The 26,477-nt window shown below is 35.9% G+C and overlaps 1 protein-coding gene across 2 annotated transcripts; it reads right to left on the bottom strand.

The window, feature by feature from the left end:
* Positions 1-1,989: 1,989 nt before the first annotated feature.
* LOC132165274 (RING/U-box superfamily protein) lies at positions 1,990-26,477 on the bottom strand. Of its 2 annotated transcripts, XM_059575767.2 has the most exons (15): positions 26,202-26,477; positions 24,784-24,934; positions 20,108-20,205; positions 19,350-19,411; positions 19,163-19,254; positions 18,864-18,987; positions 18,598-18,684; positions 12,898-12,991; positions 9,910-10,017; positions 9,435-9,535; positions 8,691-8,756; positions 8,518-8,605; positions 7,681-7,741; positions 5,432-5,495; positions 1,990-2,337 (listed from the first exon to the last, which is right to left on the bottom strand). In XM_059575767.2, the coding sequence occupies exons 1-15, from the start codon at positions 26,260-26,262 to the stop codon at positions 2,206-2,208; spliced, it is 1,389 nt and encodes a 462-aa protein (XP_059431750.2). In that variant the 5' UTR covers positions 26,263-26,477; the 3' UTR covers positions 1,990-2,205. The 2 variants fall into 2 exon arrangements, with proteins under 2 accessions (XP_059431750.2, XP_088367986.1); XM_088511860.1 differs by lacking the exons at positions 1,990-2,337; positions 5,432-5,495 and having other exon boundaries at positions 8,691-8,764.

Genomic DNA, 26,477 nt, shown 5'->3' with positions numbered 1-26,477 from the left:
CGAAGAATTACTTTCTGATTAAATATAAATATAAATAAATATAAAGACATAGAATAGGAAAAATAAATAAAAGGACAAAACAGAGGCTTCCTTTCGTCTGTTGTTGTACCTAACCCAATCCTAAAGCTATAAGCCTTTAATAAGGCTGTCTTTCCCTTCTCCCGATCCCCCAAATTCGGGAAGACTAGAGTCTAGAAAGAAAAAAAAGTCAATAAACGTGGATGTCATAGAAAAACCAATAGATATTCTCGCAAGCTACCAATTTCTTCAACTTCGGTTGTTTTCTTGCTTAAAGTCCGGCCGGCAAAACAGGTACATGGCAGGTACCCGTTTATACTGTGCATATTTTTTTTATAATAAGATTTTAGATCTAAAATCTAATTATAAAAAAAAATGCACAAAATAAACGGGTACCTACCATGTACCTGTTTTGCCAGCCCTAAATTTAAAGAGCTCAATTTATCCAATTTCTTTGATTTTTTATTATAATTATTGTCAATAAATAATTCTCCAAACAAATAACCCAAAACACAAAAACAATGTTTAATCTTACGCCACATCAAAATACTTTTAAACCAAAAAAACAAAAAACGCCCTCTAAAATACATTAGCAAACATAACTTTTTAGTCGAAAATATTTTCCGTCAAATAGCATTTTACATCGAAACAAAAGCAATCTTAGTTTCTATTTTAACCCACAAGGCACAAGCTACCATGAAAGCTGACAGACAACACTTTCTTATCCCAATTTCATAGTACCCTAATCAGAAGGGAGCAGCTACTGATGATGATCAACTTAAATCCACTCACAGCTATGGTATCCAACACTCTGAATTCATTTTCTAATGCAACATTTCAGGGCCATATCCTACTGAAATGTGAGTTTCCGGTTGCTTAGTCCTCACCATTAATTTGTAAAAGTATAATATCACTGCAAAAAACCGTCGATTTTTCTTTTCTTCCGATTCGTTCTCCCAGTTCAATTTAAGCTGGAAAAAGCAGAGGAAACACCCCCTCTCCTACCCAAATGACCAATCCTCCAAATAATTGTGAGTGTGTTTCCTCCAGGACAGACAAATTTAAGCATGTTGCTTGTATGTTGGGCTTTAGGACTAAGAGTTGGGAGGTGAAAAGACTAGGGATTACAGAACAATGTCTTTAGGGTTTGCAGTTTGAATTTGGTTTGGAAAAGACGGTCTAAAAGACAAGATGGGGGGTGTTCCTGAAAGAATTTAGTTCCAGGGTTTGTTTCTATTGTTAATTGGTGGCTAAAAGGCTAGGGAATACCTTGAGGAATTTAATAGGCTAATGAAAAGGATCCTGATTAGGGATTTGCAGAAGGGGAAGAGAAGGCTGTAACTTCAACCTCTAAATGTAAGCTGTAGTCTTGAGCAGTGCAATGAAGAGTGGTTCGAACAGAGTGGTTAGGGAAAGAGAAGAAGGAAAAGGGAAAGAAAGAGATCCTCAAACCCTAGACTGTAGTAGACCTTTCTTAATATGACCACCAGTGTTCCAAAACCAACTCCCAATTTGGCTGGTAAAATAAATCAAAAGCCATATACAAAATCCCAATAATTAATTAGGCTTACATACAAACAACATAAGACCATGGCGGAAATTACAAAAACACTTTTTGATTTGTAAACTCATTAAAAGCTAAATTTAGACTACAGAAACCTAAGAATCTATAATGGACACTTCTTTGTTGGCGAAAAGACCTTTAGATGTTATGCGATGCACAGATGCTGCATCAATACATTAATGTATGAAGAAAGAATTCGACGGATATGAATTAGAAGAGTCAACAGTGTTGTTTGAGTAATGTATATAATCCGTCAAGTCTTGGTACCCTATTATTCTACATGATCGATCGGTTAGCAGGTATGATGGGACTTATCTTTTGTTTTCTCATCTTTTGGTGAACTATTTTATGACTTCCAAGCCAGTGTATCTAAGAATTTACCAGACCCCAAGTCATTTTGAGAAGAAATCGTTATACAATTAGTTATTTGGGCGCATAATGACCTTAATGACAACCAAAAAAAAATTGATCAGTATTTTTTACATGAATTCATGGTGGTCTCGATCATTAAAGATATTTTCTTTGTGCTGTGGTTACATCCATCATACCACAAAAAGAGAGAAAAATAGAAGAAAACAAAAAGACAAGGGCCACATCCATAAATGTATATCACAGAAAGTGCACTACATATTAGTACCTCTAGTTGGACGGCAAACATGATTTAGCTTACGAGCATGATCCTCACTATGATGCTGGGTCCGGCATGAATATCCATACCAGCAATCTTCCCTTTTTGATGCATCTGATGGTAAAAGCTGCATTGAGACACAAAATACCCATATCAAAATAAATACTAATGACAATTGGGGGCACTTTTCAAATCTAACAACTGATCACAATTTATACACCATCTGGTTATACCTTCAAATGATTATAATGTGTTCTTGAGTATGTTTATTTAAATGTTTAGGGACAAGTGGCAGTATCTTCAAATGGAAGTGCGTATTATTTTGTCAGTTTAATTGATAATTTTTGAAAAAAGGTCTGAGTTTATTTTATGAAGCACAAGTTGGAGGTTGCACAATCTGAAGTAGTGGAAGGCGCAAGTAGAAAATCATACTAGAAGAAAAGTGAATATTTCAGATTTTATAATGGATCCTTGTATAGGGACGCCGAATTTTTGGAGTTGCATAAAACCGGGGGGAGGCATTACTCGTCTTTTTACAGAAGGGACTCCACAGTAGAACAAAGTTGCTGAAAGGATGAAGAGAACATTGCTAAACAAGTGAGATGCATGAGTTTGTATGCAGGATTACCAAAAATTTTATGGGCTGAAGTAGTTAATTATGCATGCTTCACCACCAAACAATCTCTATTAGCAGCAATTGATTTCAAGGTTTCAGAAGTAGAGAACCGTTGAAATTAGATTCAAAGTCAAGAACATGCATATTTTTTGGTTTTGAGACTAGATTTATGGGCTATAGCATATAGGATCCGCTTTTAAAGAAACATTTTAGTAGAAATGTGGTATTGAAAGGTCAACTAATAACCAAAAAGGGAAACAAGTCGTGGAGGTGGTGTTTGACGATCAATGTACACCCATGGATGAAAGTGATGATGACAGTTTTCTAAAGTCTTAGTATCAAGAAGAGCCTTATACATTAGCTAAAGGCAAAGAGACGTGATTGAAAAGCACGAGGGAAGTATGAATTTGAGAATATGGTCTCTTTTGCTTTAGTAGCTGGTAGTGATGATCCATCGTGTGTTCAAAATGCTATGCCAAAAGAGGTGGAGTCACTACATAAAAGGAAAAGTTGAGAGTTAGAAAAATTGCGACTATAGGGTGCAAATAGATCTACAGGAAACCAAAGTTAGCTGAGAAAGATTTGTGGCCAAAGGGATAGGTAGAGAAACGTTGTGTTATGTCTAAACGATTTCCTATACACAAATTCATGAGATGCTTGAACTTGAGTGGTACTTGTAGATTGTAATTGCCCCTAGAGGCTTTGGCAGAGACAACTTGAGGAAATTCACATTGTCAACTTGCACAAAATGAAATCCAAGGCGGAGATTTTGTTACTTTTTGGCTCTAATTCTGCCACTTAAGTATTTCAGTGGTTGACTTTTGTCTTAAAGCAACCGCCGATAAACTCTCTCAATCCCTGCATATAAATTGTCTTTGGTGGAGAGAGTGGTGTGTCATTTTTTCTTGTTGCCGCACCGCACGAAGAAAAGAGAAATGCATAGCCCTTTTGTTTCTTGGTTTGACACGCCACAAAAAAGAAAATTGAAGCTGAGCGCTGTGTGACAAAGAGAAATAGAGCTGTCGTTTGTCTCAGCTAAAGAGAAGTTTGTACTTTTGTCTTTTATTTTATTTTCTCCTTCGGGAAAGAATCTCTATTATATGAGAGTGAGATTTTGGTGTATTTAGCTTCTTTTTTTCTTTTTTTTTTTCCAATCTTTAGTTGGTGAATTTCTTCATGATCGCTTATGGCCTGTGGACGTACCTCATATTGAAAGAACAATGTAAATTTTGATTCTCTTGTGTGATTGTTTTGTCTTTTACATCATAATTGTGAACTTTTGCACAACACATTGCTACTCCAAAACGGCCTTTTCTATTCCTTTTTTTTCCTCGGGAAAATCCTTTACAAGTATGGAATGTTTTGGTGAAGACACAAACTGCATTGGGATGACTCAAGATTCGCATTTCTTGTGTGGTTGCATTTTCTATTTCACAAGCCCAAACAAGTAGAACTGTTAATTAAGGGTTTGGCTCAAGAATTGGAAGTATAAGGTTTGTCTTTGACAACTAATGGATGTGATTTTATGACATTTACAAGTGTCCACGTGCGTAGGGATAAACCTACAAGCTATAAAAAAAGGGCATATTTCAAATTTTACTTGAATTAGTAGAGGCAAATTGGACTGTATCTTTACTTACATTTGAGTGTATATGAGGCTCTTAAATCTATCCATAGAGCGTTAATAATCATAAAGACCCGTCATTGTACATAAATTCATAATTTAAAGGCTTCGATATTTAGAGTACTAAGGCTCCGTTTGTTTCGGCGTAAAATATTTTTCGTATTTTCGGGTGTATGGTGCAACGGTAAATAATAGTCATCGAAAAATATTTTTGGTTTGCCTAAAAAAACCTCTTTAATTTTTCGAAAATGGTTCCCAAAAATGGAAACTGTAAACCATTTTTCGAGTTTGAGCATCTCATTCTCAAATCGACAGACCTAGCTAGGATGTCTCCAGGACCCGACCGAAACATTGCCAAGATTCTGTTGGGACCCCGCCAGGACCTGATCGGACATCGGTGGGACCCGGTCAGGACCCGCCTAGACCTTGCAAGGACTCGGTCGAGACCTTTCCGAGAATTGACTGAGAAAGTGCCAAGGACCTGATTGGGACACTGTCGGGACACCATTGGGACTTGACCGAGAACCCCCAGGGGCCTAACTGGGACCGAGCTAGGACCTGACCGAGACACTGCTGGGACCCAATCGGGACCCAATTGAGGCACAACCAAGACCTAGTCGGGACATTTTTGTAATTTAAAGTTTAATATGATTGAATGAGAAAACATATTAAAAAAAATAAAAAATTGCGATTTTCCATACGCGCCAAACATCAGAAAATATTTTTTAGGAAACCATCTTTCAGGAAAACAGTTTTCGACGAAAAATATTTTACGTCAAAACAAACGGAGCCGAACTATTGAAAGCACAAATATCATATGGGGGAAACAGAATATTGGGTAGGGAGCAAGACAAAAACTAGTAAGTTTATAGTCTATACCGTCTGAAATATGAATGTTAAATGCCTAACAAGCTCTCAACAGAAAATCATATCTAGCATTAGAAACTTGATTTTATTTCCAGTCAAGTTGAAGATACTTACATGCTTGGGCATGGAAATCCGAAACCAATACAAGAGGAATGAGACCAAGTTGTCAAAGCAATCACTGCATCCAAAATAAATATTCACATCAAGAGTCTGGCATTTTATGGGGGCAGAAATCACGAACCCAACATTCCAATGCAGCCACAAGTTTAAGCCAATGGCAGAGCTTATTCTAAAGTATTAATGAATATTGTTTGGATCACAATTTGAAAGGAATTACATGAGCTCCAGAACAAGATACAGCGAAAAAACTATTTAAATGTTTTATATTAATTATGAGCATAAAAAAAGGACCGTGATTTTTTGTTGGAGGTCTTCATGACACCGATTCCAAATTAGAAGGTATTCAATTTGGTTACATTTATAAACTAAGAGAAACTTTGATGCAGGTTTAAAGAAGATTTTAGTTATTTCTTCCTTTCTTCTTTCTTCTTTCAAAGATTAATTCTAAGAAATGCTATAGGCTAAACTTATTAGTTTAAATCTTCCTTTCTTCTTTCTTCTTTCAAAGATTAATTCTAAGAAATGCTATAGGCTAAACTTATTAGTTTAAATCAGTTTTTAAACTAATCTTTGGTTAAAAAAATTATTATCAAAGACTTATATAATTCGTAGTTACTTTAATAGTTCGTAAAATCGAGTCAATCTTATAATCCGATTCTGAAGAGCCACCACTGATCCTAGGTAGGATCCCATTTTCAACAATTTTAACGCACAAAACATTGTAATGTTTCAACAAAGTAGGTTTGGTAAAGTTTTGGTGTTTTGGGTTTCAAATAAAGTAAAAATTCAGAATTTATTTGGTGGGGCCACATTTCGAAAAAAAAAATGTTGTATGTGGGGTCCACAAAAGAAAATCCGTTTTGTAAAGTTTTGAAGATTGATTTTGAAAACAAAAATTAAAAATTGCTTTTACAAAATAAAGAAAAAAAAGGGCTGCTGCTCCACGGTGACAGCACCACCTTGAAGGTAATCTGGTGGCCCTAGCGGCCACACAAGGCGGCCATATTTGTGTAGCAGCTGATAGAGTTGGCAAAATGGGTTGGCTGGTGGGGGTCAAGTCAACATGCTTGACCCAAGCGCGACCTGTTTAATCCATTTTGACTTGAACACAACTCATTTAACACTTTTGACTAATTTCAACACACACATATATATATATATATATATATAAAATTTCATAAACAGGTCAAGCGAGTCAACTTGTTTATGGCAACCCTAACCCCATAATTTCGAGTTGGGTTCACGGGTCATGTGAAAAATCGTCAGCCCTAGCAGCTAACGCTAAGCCGCCATTTCTATCTAGCAACCACTACAAGCTAGTAGATCTGTCGAGGCCACTGCGGGACCGCAAGATCAATCTGGCAGCAACCGTGAAACTGCCAGATCTGTTTAACGGCGACCGCGGTTGATGTGGGGCCTGCCAAATATGTTTGGCGACTGCTGCTAGACTACCAGATTTGTCTGGTGGCTGCCGCAAGGCCGCCCTACTGTGGCGGCCACCAGCACCACACCAGCTTTTTCTTTTGAAATTTTTGTACAAGTAATTAACAACCTCTCCATCTGAAAAAATTATATATAGACACACACAGAGACATGTCCTTTCCCAGTGAAAGCATGTTGGAGGTGAATGACAGGAAGCTCACCGGAAAGCTGAACATCAACACAAAACCTCGCAGGACATGGACTGGCTTTGAGTTAGCCTTTGTCAAACTGTACTGTAAAAGTGGGCATTCTGATTTTTTTTCTTTTACCAGGGAAAGATTTAAATCTGACTGCCATTAGCTTGTGGTTAACAAGGACAAATAATTATTTTTTTTTGACAAGTAATGTTGTATAAATCAAAAGCGCAGAGGGGCACAAACCTAGTACACAAGGGCAAATAAAATTTACTACAGTGGAGTACGATTGAGCAGCAAACATCTGTAAAGCATAATTAGCACAGCTTTCTTACAGTGTACAACTATATTTGAAAGACATGCACCTTTCTGGACCATGCTGAAGTAAACAAAAAAGAATACTGTAAAATTTTGCTGATTGCTTTAGAAATACTGGAACACCATTGAAGCATAGAAACAACATAGAATCATATCATTGGGTCTACTACAAAGATAAGAAAATTCAGGCCTCCAGTTCAGCCCCATGGAAATTTGTGATGAGTTCATAGATGAATTCAACAATAAGCAACTACAGGCAGAGACTTAATTCATTCACCAAGAATGGCTCAGATGCAAAATAAAACTTACTTGCAAATATATGTTCCAGCAGAAATCATCTCGGCGTGTATCAGTGGCATCCTTGTTCGATCTGCCAAGAGAACAAAATTACCTCTAAATTAGAACAAGGTACCAGTTTAAGTGAATTAAATTATGTCCGATCTCTATGATAACCAGAAGAACATAGAAGAAATTACTTATATTCGAGTAAAACCCAGGTCTACATATGATGAACATTTAAAAAATAATAATAATAACAAACCGCAAGTATATATACCTAGAGGACTTACAAATAGTGCCAAGTGTAAAATAAAGAAGCATCAGTAATCTGTGCATTGCAATGATTCAGTAAATGGTAAGAGAAAAACAAGGAACATTGGGATATGACCTAAGCCCAAGAGCTAGTATCACATAGAAATGTATGATGATCTATTACTTCCTCAATTTTTTTTTATAAACTTCATTCCACTCTGAATCTTGGGTATAATTTTCTTGGCCAGAAACCCCAAGAAATAAAATACCAGAATCATAGCATGCTTCAACATACACATAACTAGAAGGAAATTTTAAAGCCTACTCTTTCAATAATAAATGAGAAAACAAAGAATGCATGAGTAAGGTTGATCAGCTGCTCACGAGCATCAAAACTTACAAAACCCATAATGGGTAGAAAATTTAGAAACATAGTCTTCCATTAATGGTAGGGTGAGAAGAGAAACAATGCACAACGAAAGCTGATGAACTACCCACTAGCATCAAAACCAACATGCTATTTTTGAGCATCATGATTAAAAAATCCAAATTTCAGAAGCTAACAAACTCCATTCTTCAGCCATTGAACTAAAAGTTAAGAATTTATCAACTTGCCAATTTCTCTGTTGTTCAACTTCACAACCCAATCTGAGATAACATCCTGCAATGTTTTGCCCATCTGTATGATACACCTCTCTGTGATCTAGGGAACCACTAAGATGTTAGTCGTATCAAAACATTATCAACTAGAAAAATAATTTAATATTTTGGTGCAGAGAAACCCATACATCACGTTCATGCCGATTATTTTCATGCACAGCACCAGGAATTCTAGAAATGGTACGTTCTGAGATCTGCAAAGCTTAAAAAGAATATATTAATCATAAAACCTATCGCTCTAGTGGCAAGTCTGCCATCATTTCTAACCAATGATTACTGTTGGTATGAAAAACGTCTCCAAAAAAATAAAGCTGCAGAACATAAAATATCAAATCCTGATAAATTGTTTGATTAGGTAATCATTTAGCATAATTTTCTTCACTGCAAAGGCTAAAACAAAGAAATTCGTGGGAGAACGAAGATATAAACCCAGGATATTTGTATATGGAATCTATTACAGAATGGGATGTAAGATAAACAAAAAATATTAGATTAAAACCTTGGAGTATTCCCTGACATAAGGGAGATTTGATCGACAAGGTTTCGCAAGTAGCTATACAGTCGACAATGACCAAGGTAATCAAAGCTTTGAAAGCTGAGAAAAGAGTGCGTAAAACGAGCATGGTCATGGGAAGAAGTGTTTTGTAAAAGAACCACAAAAAGAATGCCTTGTCAAGGAATGATTATTTGTGAAGATCAAAAACATCAGTTGTCCAGTAACAGGAATCCAATAGTAAGAAAAAAAAAAAAAAAAAGGGAAAAGCCCGTATTGTCCCCATATGGGAAAAGCCCGTATTGTCCCCATATGGAAACAACCAAATAACTATCAATAATAGGGGGATAAAGCAACTGAGCCAAAAAGTAGCACATACTGGTTTAAAAGCCTCATTACTGCAAATAGGGTGAAAGTCACCTCTCGTAAGCCTTTGAGCATGCCAATAAGCACCACAAAATGCTCTATCACATCCTAAACCTGCAAGAGAGAAAGCAAATGGAAAAACTAGCATAATCAGAACAGATGCTCTATTACCCCTAAACCAAAAGAAAGTACATATCCAGCGGATCATTTCATTTCCTATCTTAATAAATGCTCAAAGATAAATTGAGTTCCAAGTTTAGAAACATCAATGGCGTGGTTCTAAACTTTCTCGATTTACTGAACTTCTGTTGTGACTGCAGCAAAAGAAAAGTCTAAGAAGTTCAACCAGTCAAACTCTGATTGTAGTAAAGTTATTTTAACTTGTAGGTTACAAGCTAGCACAGAACCTTAGCCTGCTTTAAATAAATTATTGATACAGCTTTATCAGAATCGAAGTTTTAAACAGACGCACACACAGTAAAACTTACAGTGCTGTGGTACACTGATATCGGTGCGGGAAGGCATCATTCCTCCACATGCATTACACTGTAGATGGACAGTGTTCTGGTTGCAGCGAAACCCACCCAATTCAGTACCTGGAATAAAGGAGCTCATTATATATAAATTAGACCTAGAGAAAGAGGATAACAACACATTAGAAACATAACACCAGAAATTCTCAAGACCAAATATTCAGAATATAAACCAATTGCACTAACTTCACAAATTTGGGCACTATAAACATGAAATGTATTTTATATATATTGTTAGAGCAGAATATGTTATCTTGTTATTAGGATTATCTTTATCTCATTTGTTAGATAAATTGATATCTTGTGAATGTTGTTTTTTTCTTTTGTAGTTTGAGCATTGTATCTCTACAATATATAACAAAAGGGTCATCTATTTTCTTCCTCGTGAATATCATTCTAGTTACAAGTGCCTGACGCACTCGGTTGAAGAAAACTGCTGGTGTCTTCCTTATGAAGCTCATGGTGACATCCCCACTGTCATCCTTATGGTGGTTAGAGTCAATGTGTCTCACTGTTGAATGGTAGGCAGCAGATCTCAAGTCAACAGCTGCTGTGGTGGTCAGTATCAACGTGTGTGATGGTCGGATATCTCTTTTTGATGTTGATGTGAGTGGTTGTTGGTTGTTGGCTCCATCTATGAGGCCCATTGGAATGAATATGTGATCTCCCAGTGTTGCAAGGTGGTTACAGTATCTCTTTCAGTGTCTAAGGCAGTGGAAATTTCTTGTCATCGTTCTCTATGCATGAAAGTTCTCAGATTAGTGGGCTGTCAGTTCTGTTGAGGTGGTTGTCGGGGTGTATAGAAAACCCTACCAGTGTTTCATCAAGGATATCTCAGTTCAAGAATGTCTCAAGTTTGGGACACATGTAGATCAGCCCAAATCCGGTCCAGCCCAATCTGAATCAGACATACAGATCTACCTAATCTAGTCCAGCTCATTCTCAATCGAGCGAATATAATCCCCTGAATCTTGTTTAGGGACAACTCCAATTGAGGCAATTCAATAAACTAGTTTGACCAACCCGATCCAACAATAGGTTCAGATCGACCAGTTGGGTCAACCCAACTCATTGATATGGATTTCATCAAAATCGGCTTGACCCAATTCATTGTATTTCATTCAGGTCTACCCAAGTCAACTAGGCCAAATCTAATCTAAGTTGTTCGGCCCAGTTAAGATCCAATTCATTCCAGTCCAAGCATTTTTTGGCCAGTTTACAACTGATATCATCTGGTTCAGGTATCTTTCAGCCTATTTACAGCCAATTTCGGCTAGTCTAGGTATTTTTGTGTTAAATCACCACTTATCCTAAAAATTTAAGCCGATAGGAAGAGGTAAACTTAATCAATAATTTAACACTCCCCTTCACACATGGACTCAAATTCTTTCTTAATAGGTAAGGTCCAACACCTAAAATATTTAATTGAAATAGGAGTAAATTGTGAAGTCAGGTTCGAAATCATAACCTCTTAGGCTTTGATACTATGTTAAATCACCCCTTGTCCTAAAAGCTAATCTGATAGGAAGATATATATTTAATCATTTAATCAATACTTTAACATTTTGGCCACTTCCATTCACCATTCAGCAAATTCAGTTTCTCCTTTTTGGCCAATGATGGTTTTCTTTGCTCTGGTTTCTCTTATTTTTGGCCACTTTCTTGTGAAGTCAACTCATTTCCTAATCCATAGCATGCTTCCATCCTGATAAAGCGAAAGCCTACTTATAAGAGGAAGGAATAGAGATAGAGGATAGGGCACATGCAAACGAATGCAAGCAAGAGGAAATACAATAATAGGAAACAAAACAAGCAATAGGGTGTTGAGTAGAAGCGAGCCTATAAGAAATAACAAGCCTATCTCAAGATCATCGACAAGCCCGCAATGGAGGATTCGGAAGGGAAGCCAAGGGTATTGGAGTAGGAGAGGAAGTTAGAGGTAGCGGAAGAGTAGGAGAAGATAATGAAGACTCCCCCTCACCACTAGAGATAAGGTCAAAAGACAAACTCTGACCAAGTGAGTAGATTATGTTATCTTATTATTAGTTTTATCTTTATCTTGTTGGTACATAGGTTTATCTAGTGATAATTTAACCATTGTATCTCTACAATACATAATACAAAGGAAACTTCAATGGGGAGATAACTTTTAACCCACTACTTTCTTATTCGTGTTCTATATTTTAACTTAACATATTTTAAAGTATTATTTAAATGATTAAATTCACCATTTCCTATCAACTTAAGCTTTTGGAATAAGTGGTGATTTAATAAATTAATCCAAGTTCAAGAAAATATATAAAGATAATAGCTATGGATAACAATAGCAAACTATAAAATTTATAAGAGACCTGTTATTCTTCCATCTCCTATTTATCTCTTTTTCAAATCCACCATTGGATATATAGGACCAGCATGTGGGTCCATGTGAAAAAAAAAAATATATATATATATATATATATATATATATATATATATATATATATGGATGAGAAACAGAGGAGAAATGAAAAAAAATTGCATTTCTTAATTATAGGTGCCTTTTGTGGTGTCTATGGAGGGAAAGGAATGATAGGTGTTTTGCGTACCGCAAGAAAACTTTGGAGTTGAAATCTTTATTCTTCAACACTTTGTATCTTTAGATAACTGCTTATGTTGCTCATTTAGTGATTAGTTATCACGATTTTCTTATTCTTTTTGCTCTAACTACCTAGGTGGCTTCTTTGTATATTTCCTATGTATATAGGGGTGCCTTACACTTTTAATGATATCTCGATTAATTATTAAAAAAAAAATATAGCATTTCTCAATTAGTAATTAGTACAACTACAAAGAGCAAGTTAAGGTTGATAGACGAGTGAATAAATGATGTGCAACACACAATGTATACTAAATTAAGGAAATAATTTCCAAACAATAGAATTCATGGGCAAATAATATTACCACATTGAGGGCATGGAAGGTCTATGCCATCATTTTCCTCATCCACCAGCAAGTGAGCCCTCTTCCGACTAGGATCTTTTCTAGACCCAATGACCTAATTTATAATACAATCACAATTTACAAAAAGGGAAAGAATCATGAAGAATTCCAAGTTATATAATGCATAAAAGAGCAGCATAAAATCCAACAGAATGATGTGAACACATAAAATGAATTATTCTCTAATTTGAAGGCACATTTATAACAATCCAGGGAAAAAAGCTACCCATATCTACGTTATTACCGCAAAAATATTAGTAAATTTGGAGCTTCCTTAGAATTCCTTCTAAAACCCAGTTCCACCTAGTAACTAAACAATGTGAGACTTAGCACTCGTGACTATCTTTATAAACCACCAATTCTATATGGGCTACTTCTTATCTTCTCAATATGGGACCGGAGTGTTACAACAATAAACATTGAAGGAACCACACACATAATTCAAACTATCAACAAAGAAGGAATTTCAAGGGTACAAATTGATTCTCGTAATCAGCATGTATAAATAAACAATCTATTAAAATCCCTTTTACCACACAATACTTTCCTAAGAAATCTGACCCATTCTTACTATACACCACAGATTCAATTCCTTGACCAAAAGTTTCAACTACTAACAATCACTTTATACAGGAAAGTTGCTAAAATAATGCAAAGATGACTCAAGGACAGATGATGACTTAATTTACTTGGGAATTAGACTGTTGTGCTGCAATTGGAATGCTAAAGTGACATGCCAATTACACAGGAATCTGGAAGATGGGGAAGATTGATATAATTTATGTGGATTTTTTTCATTCCAAGTTAGAATTATACGAGGTAGTTTAAGTTGAAATAGTTTTCACATGATATTGCCCAAAACATTTCTATAGAACTGCACTATTTTAAGTTCAGTTAATATAATATTATTTGATCTTATCCCAGTGGGAGTGGCCTCTAGGCATGAGAGACCGAGGGATCTATTATGGGTGGTATTCGGGATGAGTTTAAATTCCATTTAGTGAGTTGGGCAAGAATTTGCACTCTGATAAAGTCAGGTGGGTTGGGAGTTAGAAATATGATTCAGTTCAACCAACCCCTTTTGGGAAATTGGTTGTGGCGGTATTTTATGGATAGAGGAGCTTTATGGAGATTGGTGATAGAGACCAAAGATGATAGTATAAGGGGAGATTGGTGCTTTAAGGAGGTTATGGGGACATTAGAAGTGGGAGTTTGGAAATATATAAGAAAGGGATGTGATATGTTTTCCAAATTTCTTAGATTTGAAGTTGGAGATGGGTCAAAGGTTAGTTTTTTGCATGACATATGGTGTGGGGATGGTTGGTTAAAGATCTCTTATCCATATTTGTTTAGCATTGCTCAGAGAAAAGATGTGTGGGTGGCGGATAACATGCAGGTTCGAGAAAGGATTATTCAGTGGAATGTAATTTTTACTAGACCCCCTTCAGGATTGGAAAGTGGAGGTGGTGGTATCTTTTTTTGAGAGGTTGTATTCTTTCACATTAAAACAAGGAGAGGAGGATAGAATAGGATGAAGTCCTTCGAAAAGGAGCAAGTTTGAAGTGAAGTCATTCTATCAAGTGTTAACTAGCCATAATGGGTTCTCTTTTCCTTGGAAGAGTATTTGGAGAGTAAAAGCTCCTTCCCAGCTGGCATTTTTTTGTGTGGACAGCAACATTAGGGAAAACATCGACGCTTATTAATTTGAGAAAGAGAAATATTGTGGTGGTTGAGTGGTGTTGCATGTGCAAGAAGAGTGGTAAGTCCATTGATCATTTACTGATTCATTGTAAAGTTTTTTTTTTTTTTTTTTTTTGATAGGTAATATCAATGTATTAAAAAACGCAAGGGGCGCAACCCATGTACAAAGAAAGTATACAAAATAGTGCACAACTACAAGCTTTAAACTGAAAATGACGCACAGAAATCTAGAAATTCCGCAAGCGTTGAAGCTTGCGAAGAATACCACAATACTCTCCATGAGAAAAGTGTTTGAAGCACCCTTTTCTTCAACTCTACAATTCCAATTTCATGATCCTCAAAACTCCGTGAACTCCTTTCTCTCCACAAGCACCACATTACACACAACGGGGCCATTCTCCAGATTTGCAGAACTGACCACTTACCGCTTTGCCCTCTCCAACTTCCCAAGCATTCCTTCATCCTACCCGGCATCACCCACATTACACCAAACAACTCATTGTAAAGTAGCAAAGGAATTATGAAGCTCTGTTCTTAAATCTATTTGGGGTAGAGTGGGTCATGCCTAGACACCCATCAACTTGTTGGTCAGTTGGGGAGGACAAGTTGGGTGTGATACAATTATGGAAGTATGGAAGTTAGCTCCGTTGTGTTTAATGTGGTGTCTTTGACGAAAGAGTAATGTTTAGAGCTTTGCAGATATAGAGACCTTGGTGATAGAGTTGCGGAAGATAATGTTCAATACTTTCTACAATTGGGTGATACAATTATGGAAGTATGGAAGTTAGCTCCATTGTGTTTAATGTGGTGTCTTTGACGAGAGAGTAATGTTCAGACCTTCGCAAATATAGAGACCTCGGTGATAGAGTTGCGGAAGATAATGTTCAACACTTTCTACACTTGGATATCTGCACATCATAATTTTGATTGTTTCTAGTTTTGTAGATTTTTTGAATGTGTTTTTTTTCTTCAAATTAAGGGCTCTCATGTACACTCCTCGTGTACTAGTCTAATTGTTTGATTGTTTCTACTCATTTAGGGCAAGTACAAAAATAAATCAAAAGGCAACTTAATATCACATGGGGTTCTTCAAAGGTTAAGGTCTTGATCATGGCAAGAAGGTTAAGGTCTTGAAATCGGTCTCTTTTTATATTTCTATTTGGTAACTTATTTTAGGATCTGGCAAGAAGTTAGTGAATTAGCATAAAGGGTGGCTTCCAATTTAGGTGTTTTGTTCATGCTGGCGAAAAAATTTCCATCTAGGCAAGCAGATATTTTCACATCCAAATATCACATTGCTCACAGAGAGAGAGAGAGAGAGAGAGAGAGAGAGATAAGAGCAAGAAAGACGTGCTAATACAAGTATCCAATATCCCTCAATATATTGTTGCTATATCTTTAAAAAAAATGATATTAGTCAAACCTCATCCTCGTAATACTGGTATATCGACAAAAATTTGCAAATATTCAATACTTCCAGCAACATATAGGACATGAAAAAGTAGAAACAAGGAGACTATATAAGCAAGCTTCCAATCTCAGATATATTGTTGATTTCGATGAATAGTTGATACAGTATCAAAATATTAAAAAGAATAAAGGATACAAGTACTATGAACGTAACTCCACCGTAATGATTTAGACTGGAAGACATATGAATGCCAAAATATGTTCCACTGAGACACCAAAATAATATATATGGATGACAGTGGATGTTCCATCTGAACCATGAATTTTACAATATACTGTTAATACAGTATCAACTACCTTTATGACCTTTTCCCCCTGAACCCTTTTCAAAGGAAAATCCAAACAAGAGGGGAGCTGCCTCAGGGAACATCCTAAAGACCAAATTTTGATCTTCCTACCCAACCACATAGGCCTACACTTGATTGAAAGACTGTACTACCTTAACACTAGATCATGAGCAGCTAGAAAATTTAAGTGTTCAACCAACAAATCATCTTCTTCCTTTGTCTACTACACTTTCCATTAAAGCACCCAAACATAACATTATCATTGCAAAGCTAAAAGCATATATTGATGCCATTCCACTGAACATGTGATTACAATTAAAATGACCTTTCAGTATATGGTTCAATTTAGCTTGTTAAGTGAAAATTTACTTTTAAGGTTTATCAGCAGTGGACTCTACATGTAATGTCATGCAAAGCCCAATCATAGTGGGATAGAACTCCCTCAGATGGCAGGCTGTGTACTGTATATCTCAAAAACTAAACAAATATATGAATTTTATGGACAATTTGTAGTCAGTTATAATTACCAAGTATGCGACACTACACACATAAACATTCCACAAGTATGGATATCTTGACATGTAGGCCTTATCGTCTATATTTTCTAGCTTATATCCGCTGTAAACAGAGCTCGTTTAATAGGAATAAAAAAAGAAATTAGATCATAGTTATCATATTTTAGTCACAAAGCATACAGTTTCTAGTGACAATGCCAAACAGACAATATATTTAAAACCATCAAACTCACAAGATAGTGAGCCACAATTACTACATCAACAGAATCTGGTTAAATCGATTTCAATTGGCGCTTTTGAATGTTTGGTAATCATAATGACAAAAGAGAATGGATTTAGAATATAATCACTAAGATGTGGCCAAAAATCATATTTTAGTCACAAAGCTTACAGTTTCTGGTGACAATGCCAAAAAAACAATATATTTAAAACCATCAAACTCACAAGATAGTGATCCACAATTACTACATCAAGAGAATCTGGTTAAATCAATTTCAATTGGCGCTTTTGAATGTTTGGTAATCATAACGACAAAAGAGAATGGATTTAGAATATAATCACTAAGATGTGGCCAAAACACGAGATATTATGGAACTTTCAAGGTCACAAATGTTATCGATTGCCAGTTATTTTTTTATTTTTTACTGGTACGTTACATACACACATATGGTGTATTTTGAACCCATGACCACACCCTCTACCTTGTGCTTAAGATTGTAATCGAGCCAAGTTAAACCGAGTATTGAATGTTTAAGCTTGACTTGTTTAATTTTGTTCAAACACGAGCCCAACTCGAGCTTATCACCGAACTAAATAATCTTTTCAAACTAGGTTTATTAATTTTTCAAACAAACTCAAACTTACACATGAGCTGCTCCATTAACTTATTCATTCCTTGTAGAAGGGAAATATAATCATTATTTCTATTTTTTTTGTAAATCTACACTAATCATTAATTACTTAATTATTGTTAAGATTTTATCAAGTTAATTAGATAAATTAATTTTTATTTATAAACGTATAAAAGTTAACTTCACCAACCTTGTATTTGTAATATGATTTTTAAGGAAAACCTCACTTTACCCCTTAATGTTTAGATGTTTTTCCAATCATACCCTCAAAGTTTAAAAATTTGCAATTACAGGTTCATGTTTTAGGATTTTGCAATGATGCTAAAATACCCCTTTTTAAAAAAATTAAAAATAAAATTGCAATGCTGACTGGCTGACCCACGTCCATGGGTCTGGTGGTCTAGTTACCCACGGCCAGCCATGGGTTCCATTTTTTTTCTTAATTTTTAATTATTTAATTAGGGTAATTTATATTTTTTTTAAGTTTTACAGGGGTATAAATGAGATTTTACCTGTCCACTGTTTTATTTTACCCTAAATCCTAACGGTAGGGGTGTAATTAAAAGGAGCTAAAACTAAAACATGAGAACCCGACATTGCAAATTTTTAAACTTTGAGGATATGATTGCAAAAGTACCTAAAATCGGAGGGATAAGTGAATTTATCCATAATTTTTAATCCTGAAATGGACTATTTAAATCATAGCTTGTAACTTTACACTAAAATTTTAAACAATCCAATCTCAATCTCAAGCCATGTCATGTCATGCCAGACATTGGTCTTCACATACTACGAGGTATCGACATGGAATAGCTAAAAAGTAGTGAGATTACTTACAAGATTTGATTGTATCAATGCATAGGAATCTAAAAGTGAAGCTTCTTCATCAGAACGCTTCAATGAAGGATCAGCTTTTATAATATCCTAGAAAAAAAAAAAAGTAGCAAACAAGTCAAAAGAGACAAGAAAATCCACAAATGAAAACCATGCTAGAGGGGATGATGACATGCTTTAAACCATAAAAATACTCATACATACACAACTCCCATGCATATTGCTTCAGTTAAGATCTTATCTATACAGCCAAAAAATGGTGTGCCTACCTCCGCAATGTTATGAAGAAAATGGTTTCTTCCAACAAACTGTACAACTGCTCTACACTGGGGACAAAGTACACTTGAATGTCTATCTTGAGATCTCCTTAACCACTCTGAGAAGCATCCATTGCTGTAAGTAAATAACCAATGACAACTTGAACAAAAATCTATAGATTGAAATAAAAATGGCATATGAATGCCTGCTAGCTTAGCTAGAAAAGTCTCTTGACAGGGGAGGGGGAGTGGGGGTTGGGGTTTAATGGAGAATATAAAGTCCACAATTGCAGAAAAAATAAATCACACACCAGAAGTTATGAAGGCAAGGAGCAACGGTAACAACATTATGCCATATATTTAAGCAAATGCTGCATTTTGCATGCTCAACATCAACAGAAATCTGGTAAAACAAAACAAAAAGAAAACATAACTACACATGGGAATAATGTTCATGGGAAAATTCAAAGGTGCAAGTATGGTAAATAGCATATTCACCTTTAATTGCTTCGTGCGGATTTCCAAGCTAGGCATTACTTCAAATCTGTAGCTCAGATACCCTAGAGGCAGCAAGAAACAAAAAGATAATATGCTAAAATATCCAGGCAGAACAAGTTAGATAATTCTAACCAAAGCCTACAAATTAAAAGTACAAAAATATGAATTTCCAACTCTGCAAGACATATAATTCCTCCTGCACACATATTTTCACAAATCTATCCAATTTTAAAATGCATAGAAAGCGGAAGATACATGAAATACATGAAGCTGTTTATTCCATTAATGTGTCAAAAAAAGACTAAGAAAGCAGAAGAGCTCATGACTAACGCATGCACTCTCCCCAATCTGCAAATAAGTAAAAGAATTGAAAAGTTTTCTTTAAAGATTCTAGGTTTAGCCATTTAGGAATTAGGACATTATCCTTGGGTGAAGACGTGAAGTTGTTTAAGGTTTTTTTTTCAATTGTAATTTAGACTTTTAAACAGGTGGGTCATATCAAAAATTGCCAACCCTGCTCATAGTCCAGCCCCAGTTAAAGTTAAATATATTGAATTGATATGCATCATTGCATGACCAAAAGGATGAGTATCAACAAATTGAATGATACTTTAAACAAGTAAAAATAAGCAGAGAAATGCAAACTGAAGTTAACAATGCTCTCCATCATAGATTCCAAAAGTTTAAATTTATACAATCTTATTGTACATTAATTAGCTATTAAGAAGTATATTATACTGAAGAGAATGGATACTAACCTTCTCTATCAGGGCCTGGAACAATTTCACTTCCACACTTGATAACAATGGTATCTTCATTTTGGACAATAGCCTCATTAACCAGTATTGCATTTGAACTATATCATCCACCCCCAGTCAAAACACAAAAAAAAAAAAAAAAAAAAACCGAAAGAAGGGAAAAATAACAATCGTGTGAGTCTTATGATGGCAAAGAAAGGATGAGACATTAAGCACCGGAATATACAAATAATCATTAATTAGGTCACTTAAATATAATATGCTTCATATGTGACAAAACAACTTGAGCACAAAAGCAACCGAAGGGTACACAAGATATCAATTTAAATTGTGCCCACAAAAAGAGAACAGCTGATGCTCATTTGAATAAGGGTTCTAAAATTCAAAGAAATACACCATAAAAATATGCAGAAAACATGCACAAGCCCGTGCACTAAATAGAAATAGAAAGTACGGTAGAGTAGCCTCAATGATGCAAAAGATTTTAAAATTTCAACTACAACAAAGGTCAATATTGTGATAACATTTTTGCAGTTTTATTGCAATAAGAATCTTAAAGAGGACTGGGAAAATATGCATGCAATCTGATATTTCGTTAACATGATGGCTTAAGAAAATCAATCACAGCATTGACAAATGTATTAAATCTCCCAAGCTGGTTAAGTTACATACAGTATTTCATAATGACTAATGCTGTAAACAACTTTAAGAAATCAGTTTGCAGATGATAAACATGCTAAGACACTATAGCATTGCCTATCGTTATTTTTTCTCTTTTTCCTTTTTCTTGCTATGTACACACTCCCACACTTGGGTCAACCACTCATGAATCCGGTCCATTGCTGACTCCAAAATTAACCACTATCATTGCAGATGATTGAACCATAACACAGCTCCATATGTCGGTTTTACTGAATATTGACACCCTCCAAGGTATATCCACTTTGACAGCAATTCTATATGCTCATTACGCATTTGAAATTATCATCTCCCCCTTGAGTGCAAACAATTCTTTGAGGTCACACTCGCGGGTGATAGCCAGAGCATTACCCGACCCGTGTAGAGGGGATGCATTGCACAGTGTCCCGGGGATTTAGTTGGAGCGAAACCTTGGATATCCCGGTTATAAAAAATAAAAAATAAATAAATAAATAAAAACTATAAAAGAATAATTTTTTTTATATGTAAATCAATCTCAATAGAAAGCACAAAGGGGGACAACCCATTTATACATAAAGTGTATAAGAGAAACCCCAATTAGGAAGAAAAAGAACACAAGTCTACAAGTTCAGTCAAACTATAAAAGTGACGACTATTGTAAAGAGATTTGAACATAACAGCTTTTAACTCTAACACCGAACTCTCACAATCTTCAAAGCTCTTCTCATTCCACTCTCTTCAAATGCACCACATTAAGCGCAGAGGAGCCATCCTCCAATCTTCTAAAATGCTACGGCTTGCAAACTAACCTCTCCAGGTAGCCAACAACTCTATTACTCTTTTAGGCATGACCTACTCTACACCAAAAAGACGGAAGATCTAAAACCACAATTGTTTTGCCACTTCTCAGTAGAGAAGAAAATAATCTATAGTCTCCCACTCCTCTTGCACATGTAGTACCAATCCACTACTATGACTTGCTTCTTTTTCAAGTAATCCAACGTTAAAAATCATCCTTATTAGGACCGTCGTTCACATGAAGAACGCCACTCTCGAAGAAACCTTATTTTTCCAAATGCTCTTCCAACGAAATGGGGCACCAACAGAAGTGCAAAACACATGATAAAAGGATCTAACTTCAAACATCCGCCTTTTGGAAAAGATCCAATAGATTTTATCCTCACCACCTTGTCTCAACCTGAGAGAGTCAAAAGATCAAATAACAAAATGATCAAGTCCACCTCCCAATCATGCACTAGTTTGGTAAAAGAAATATTCTACTAATGATTGCCGTTAGAAAACTGTACAAGATCTGCTAACCAAGCCTCTTTATAGCAAGCAATACTAAACCAGACCTTGAACCCGTCTCCCACCTCATATCTAAGAAATCTAGGGGGAAAAGAAAAAAAAAAGCCCTCTCCTATTTTTTTCCACACCCCCACTTCAAAGTGCCCATCAACCTCATTGGAACACCATCCTCCCTTCATGCAATCATATTTGGTTTCCAACACCGATCTTTGAAAGCCACTCTTTGTGGCATAACGCCATAACCATTTTCACAAGAAAGCTCGGTTAAACTGAATCAAATTTCTAACCCCCCAAACTACTAGAGCAAATCGAAGAACATATCTTAAGACTAATTAACTAAACAGAATTTGAACTCTTCACCAATTCCACCCTTCAAAAAATTCCTCTAAAGTTTCTCAATCCGATTAGCAACACCTACACAGATGGGGAAAAGGGACAGTTATTAAGTAAGCAGATTGGAAATAGTGCTTTTAATTAGTGTCAGCCTTCCACCCTTAGACAAAAAAGGCCTCTTCCAACCAGCCAAATGACATTCCATTTTTTCAACATTACCATCCTATATTGATTTACCCTTTTACGAAGCTTCCAAAGGAATACAAATATATAATTGGCAAAGAGGACACCCTACAAACAAGGATACGAGCCAAACCTCCAAGATGCGCCATCAGGGACTAACTTTGATTTAGATAAGTTAATCTTTAACTCTAAAACAGCTTCAAAACATATGGAAAGGCATCAAAGATAAACGAAGATTATTAGGATTTGCCTCCTAAAAGATGAGACAATAAGAGCTCATCACTATACCTCAACCCACTGAAAAACCTAATAAGAGCCCCTTATCCACTGTGGCAAATAGTAATGTACTCAAAGCCTCCATCACAACCACAAACAGTAGAGAGATAAAGGATCCCCTGCCTCAGCTTATGAGAGCTATTAAAGAATCTAGAAGGAGGTGTATTAATCAAAACGGAGAACTGCACCGCAGAAATATAGTGAGCTATCCAAGCTCTTCATTTCTTCCTAAAACCACATCTCCTAAATAGATAGGAAGGAAACCCCAATTAACTTGATCATAGACCTTCTCTAGGCCAAATTTACAGAGCATGACAGGTTCCCTGATCTAATTCGGCTATCAAGACATTCATAAGCTACATAACTGAATTTAAAATATGTCTCCCTCTTATGAATGCATTCTGAGACCTGAAAATAATATTATCCAACATCGTCTTCAACTTGTTTGCTAGGACTTTCAAGAAGATTTATAAACATCAACCACAAGGCTAATATAATATGATAGGAGTCCTTGATATCCATGAATATGACTTTCTCGGAGATAAGGGAAATAAAAGTTGCATTGAGGCTCTTTTCAAACTTCCGTCAAAGACTTCCCAACTAATCTGAAGAAAAAAAAAAAAAAAAATCACAGCCTGAGCTCATGTCACCATTCTGAGCTCTCACCACCTCAAAAATCTCACTCTCCTCAAAAGATCTTTCCAACCATGAAACCTCCTCAACACCGATGGAATTGAAAGGAAGACTATCCAACTTTGGCTGCCAACTGAATTGTTTTGAATAAAGCTGATTGTAAAATTACACAATATGCTCCCTTATTTTAGTAACAGCTAAAGACATTGACTCATTAACATTTAATGAATCCACAATGTTGTTTCTTTATTCGAATTAGCCACCCGATGGAAAAATGTAGTGTTCTCTTCTCCCTCTCTCCACCAAAGAGCTCAACTTCTGCCTTTAACTCACTTTTTCTTTTTGAGGAATTCCTCCAACTCACTTTTTTCAGAAGAACCAACTCCCTAGTAATCTCTTCCTTTCTCAACCTTTCATCATCAGATAAGGATCTTCCTCCTGCAATAATATCAAGATTTCAGAGTTCATCCAAAAGACCCTTCTAAACGTTGCCAAAAACGTCCTCATCCATTTTTTTATATTCGTTTTCAAGGTTTTCAATTTACTTGCTAGAATAAAACTAGGGGAGCCTTGAAAGTTGTAGGATGTCCACTACTGTTTCACCTATTCCACAAAGCCCTCTTGACTTTAACCACATATTCTCAAACTTAAAATACCGAATACTAACAACAAAACCACAATCAAGCAACAGGGGGAAGTGATTTGATAAGATTCTAGGGAGTCTAATTTGATAGCATTATATAATATTCTCAAACTTAAAATACCGACTACTACTAAAAATAAAACCACAATTATGCAAAAGAGGGAAGTGATCCTATACGATTCTAGGGATCTCCTTTGAGAGATTGGAAAATTGAGCTTCCCAATCAGGAGAGAGAAGAAATTATCAATTTTGGATCATGACGAAGAGTCACGATTATCGGATCACGTGATGTTCCCACCTACAAGAGGGATGTCCATGAGACCCTGTTCAAAGATGAATTCATAAAATTACAAAATAGTTGGGGAAAAATGGGTGTCATCAAATCTCTCACATGAGTAGCAAATGATATTAAAATCACCCCAGCTATCCCCAACTCAAAAAAACCAAAACGAAATGCTAAGAGGGCACTAATGCTGGGAAACAAAACGAACTAAAGAGAAATGTCAGAACGTGTCTTCACCCGACAAGAGAGAGGGAGAGAGATCCTCAATAACTTTTAATTTCAACGAAGCATAAATTTCAGATTTGACAAATAAAAAGAACTGAACAGCTCAATCTCATTCAATGGATAACTATATACCTCATATTTTGCACAGTAGCAGAGCATAGATCAGAATTCTGTGATATTTTGCACCACTCGTGTTTGTCAACACAGGACGGTCTGATCTCTGAGCATATTACAATCTCATCTGAACTTATATCAACATCTGAATATCTTGAATCCAAAGAAACTGCAACATAGGAAAAAAAATTACCAATAGCCATAGTAAAGATGCTTTCAATTCTACAGCCAATTCATTCTCCTCATTTGTTTGGCATCTACCAAGGGTATGGTACTTTTCAATTAACTGCATTATATTCTCAGCTGCACTTATGGCCCTTAGTCACCAATCACAAATATCAACATACACTACCAAGCTGCAAGTCATAATACTGGGTGATTGTTGTGCCTAAATCACATATTAAAGAAAGAGTCCCATGGATGTTGCTAATATATGGCTTCTTCCAAAAGTCGGAAGGAGAAAAAAATTACATTTCAACTGGTCAATGCAAAACAGGCTCAACTGGATGACAACATATACACTTCTTTTCTACAACTCCCATTGGCTTTGAATAGCTGTATTTATCTTCAAAGCTCAAGTTCAAATAGGCATATGGATATAGAATTCTGAAATGAAGATTATCATAATCCAAACCAAGGCCTTCCCAGGAAATTGTATGTTGCTAGTCATCCATGGTAGGCAAACCATCCTAGCACTACAATTTCAAAATTCTTCATTCTAAAGTTTAAAAATGATCGGAATTAGCTTCTTTTCTCTTTTCTGCCACCTTCCAAAAAATAGACTAAACATACCACTGTAGCTAACTTTATGTTATTACAGAAGTCACCAGCAATAGCTTCCAATTATGGAAAATACACTACACATCATCATTGAGAAAGAAAGGTTGATTTCCAAAGTACTCAAACTGTGTTTTTCCAACAAAGGTTCAAAGCTGTTGAACGGTGGAGGGACACAATATAAACGGTCTTCAAGGCTAACGTATATTGAAAGACTCAAAATAGCTTTACTCGCATATATTTGCACATTTTGTACATGAATGCACTTCATCGCTTTTAAGCTAGGAATGGACAGCGGCATTCAGAGTGCAGCAATTTGAGAAAGTAATACAGAAAAAATAACAATTAGCTCTAACAATGAAAGGAATTACACCCATTTTTTCTATTATATCTTCTTTTCAAGAAAAACATTTGCTCCGCTTGATTGCTGAGAGGAGGAACGAAAAGAAAGAATCCCTTTTTCCAACTATATTTGATTTGCAAAGAGAAAAGACTGGAAAGTGATCATTTTTTAGGTTCTGAAAACCATTCGTTTTCTGGGTTTTCGAGAAAGATATATATTATTTATTCTCTTTTCTTTTCTTCGAGCTTTCCGGCAACCCACCAAAAAATTTAAAGCAAATGTTAGAAGAAGAGAAAGAAAAGGAAAATGGGAATACCAAGCTTGGCCCAGATTTCTTGAGAGTTCTTTGAGCCTGAGCTCTCTCCCACTTCCACCATCGCCGTCTTTTTTGATCTTAGAAATCAATCGGTCGCGTAAAAGCTCTTACTTTGAAACGCTTTTTCACCCTCACTGCCGCTGTGTTTCGAGAATGGGAGAGCAGTCTTGAGAGAGAGTATTTTTATATAAGAAAGAGTAGTAGTGGGGAAGCACGTGGGGAAGAAGTTTGGGTCCGGCGAGAAAGGAGGCCAGGGTCCGTGTTACAGAAGTTGAG

Source organism: Corylus avellana, chromosome 11 (assembly GCF_965113065.1).
Source record: "Corylus avellana chromosome 11, dhCorAvel1.hap1.2, whole genome shotgun sequence".
NCBI classification, from domain to species: Eukaryota; Viridiplantae; Streptophyta; class Magnoliopsida; order Fagales; family Betulaceae; genus Corylus; species Corylus avellana.
This window is presented reverse-complemented; position numbering and strand designations above follow the sequence as displayed.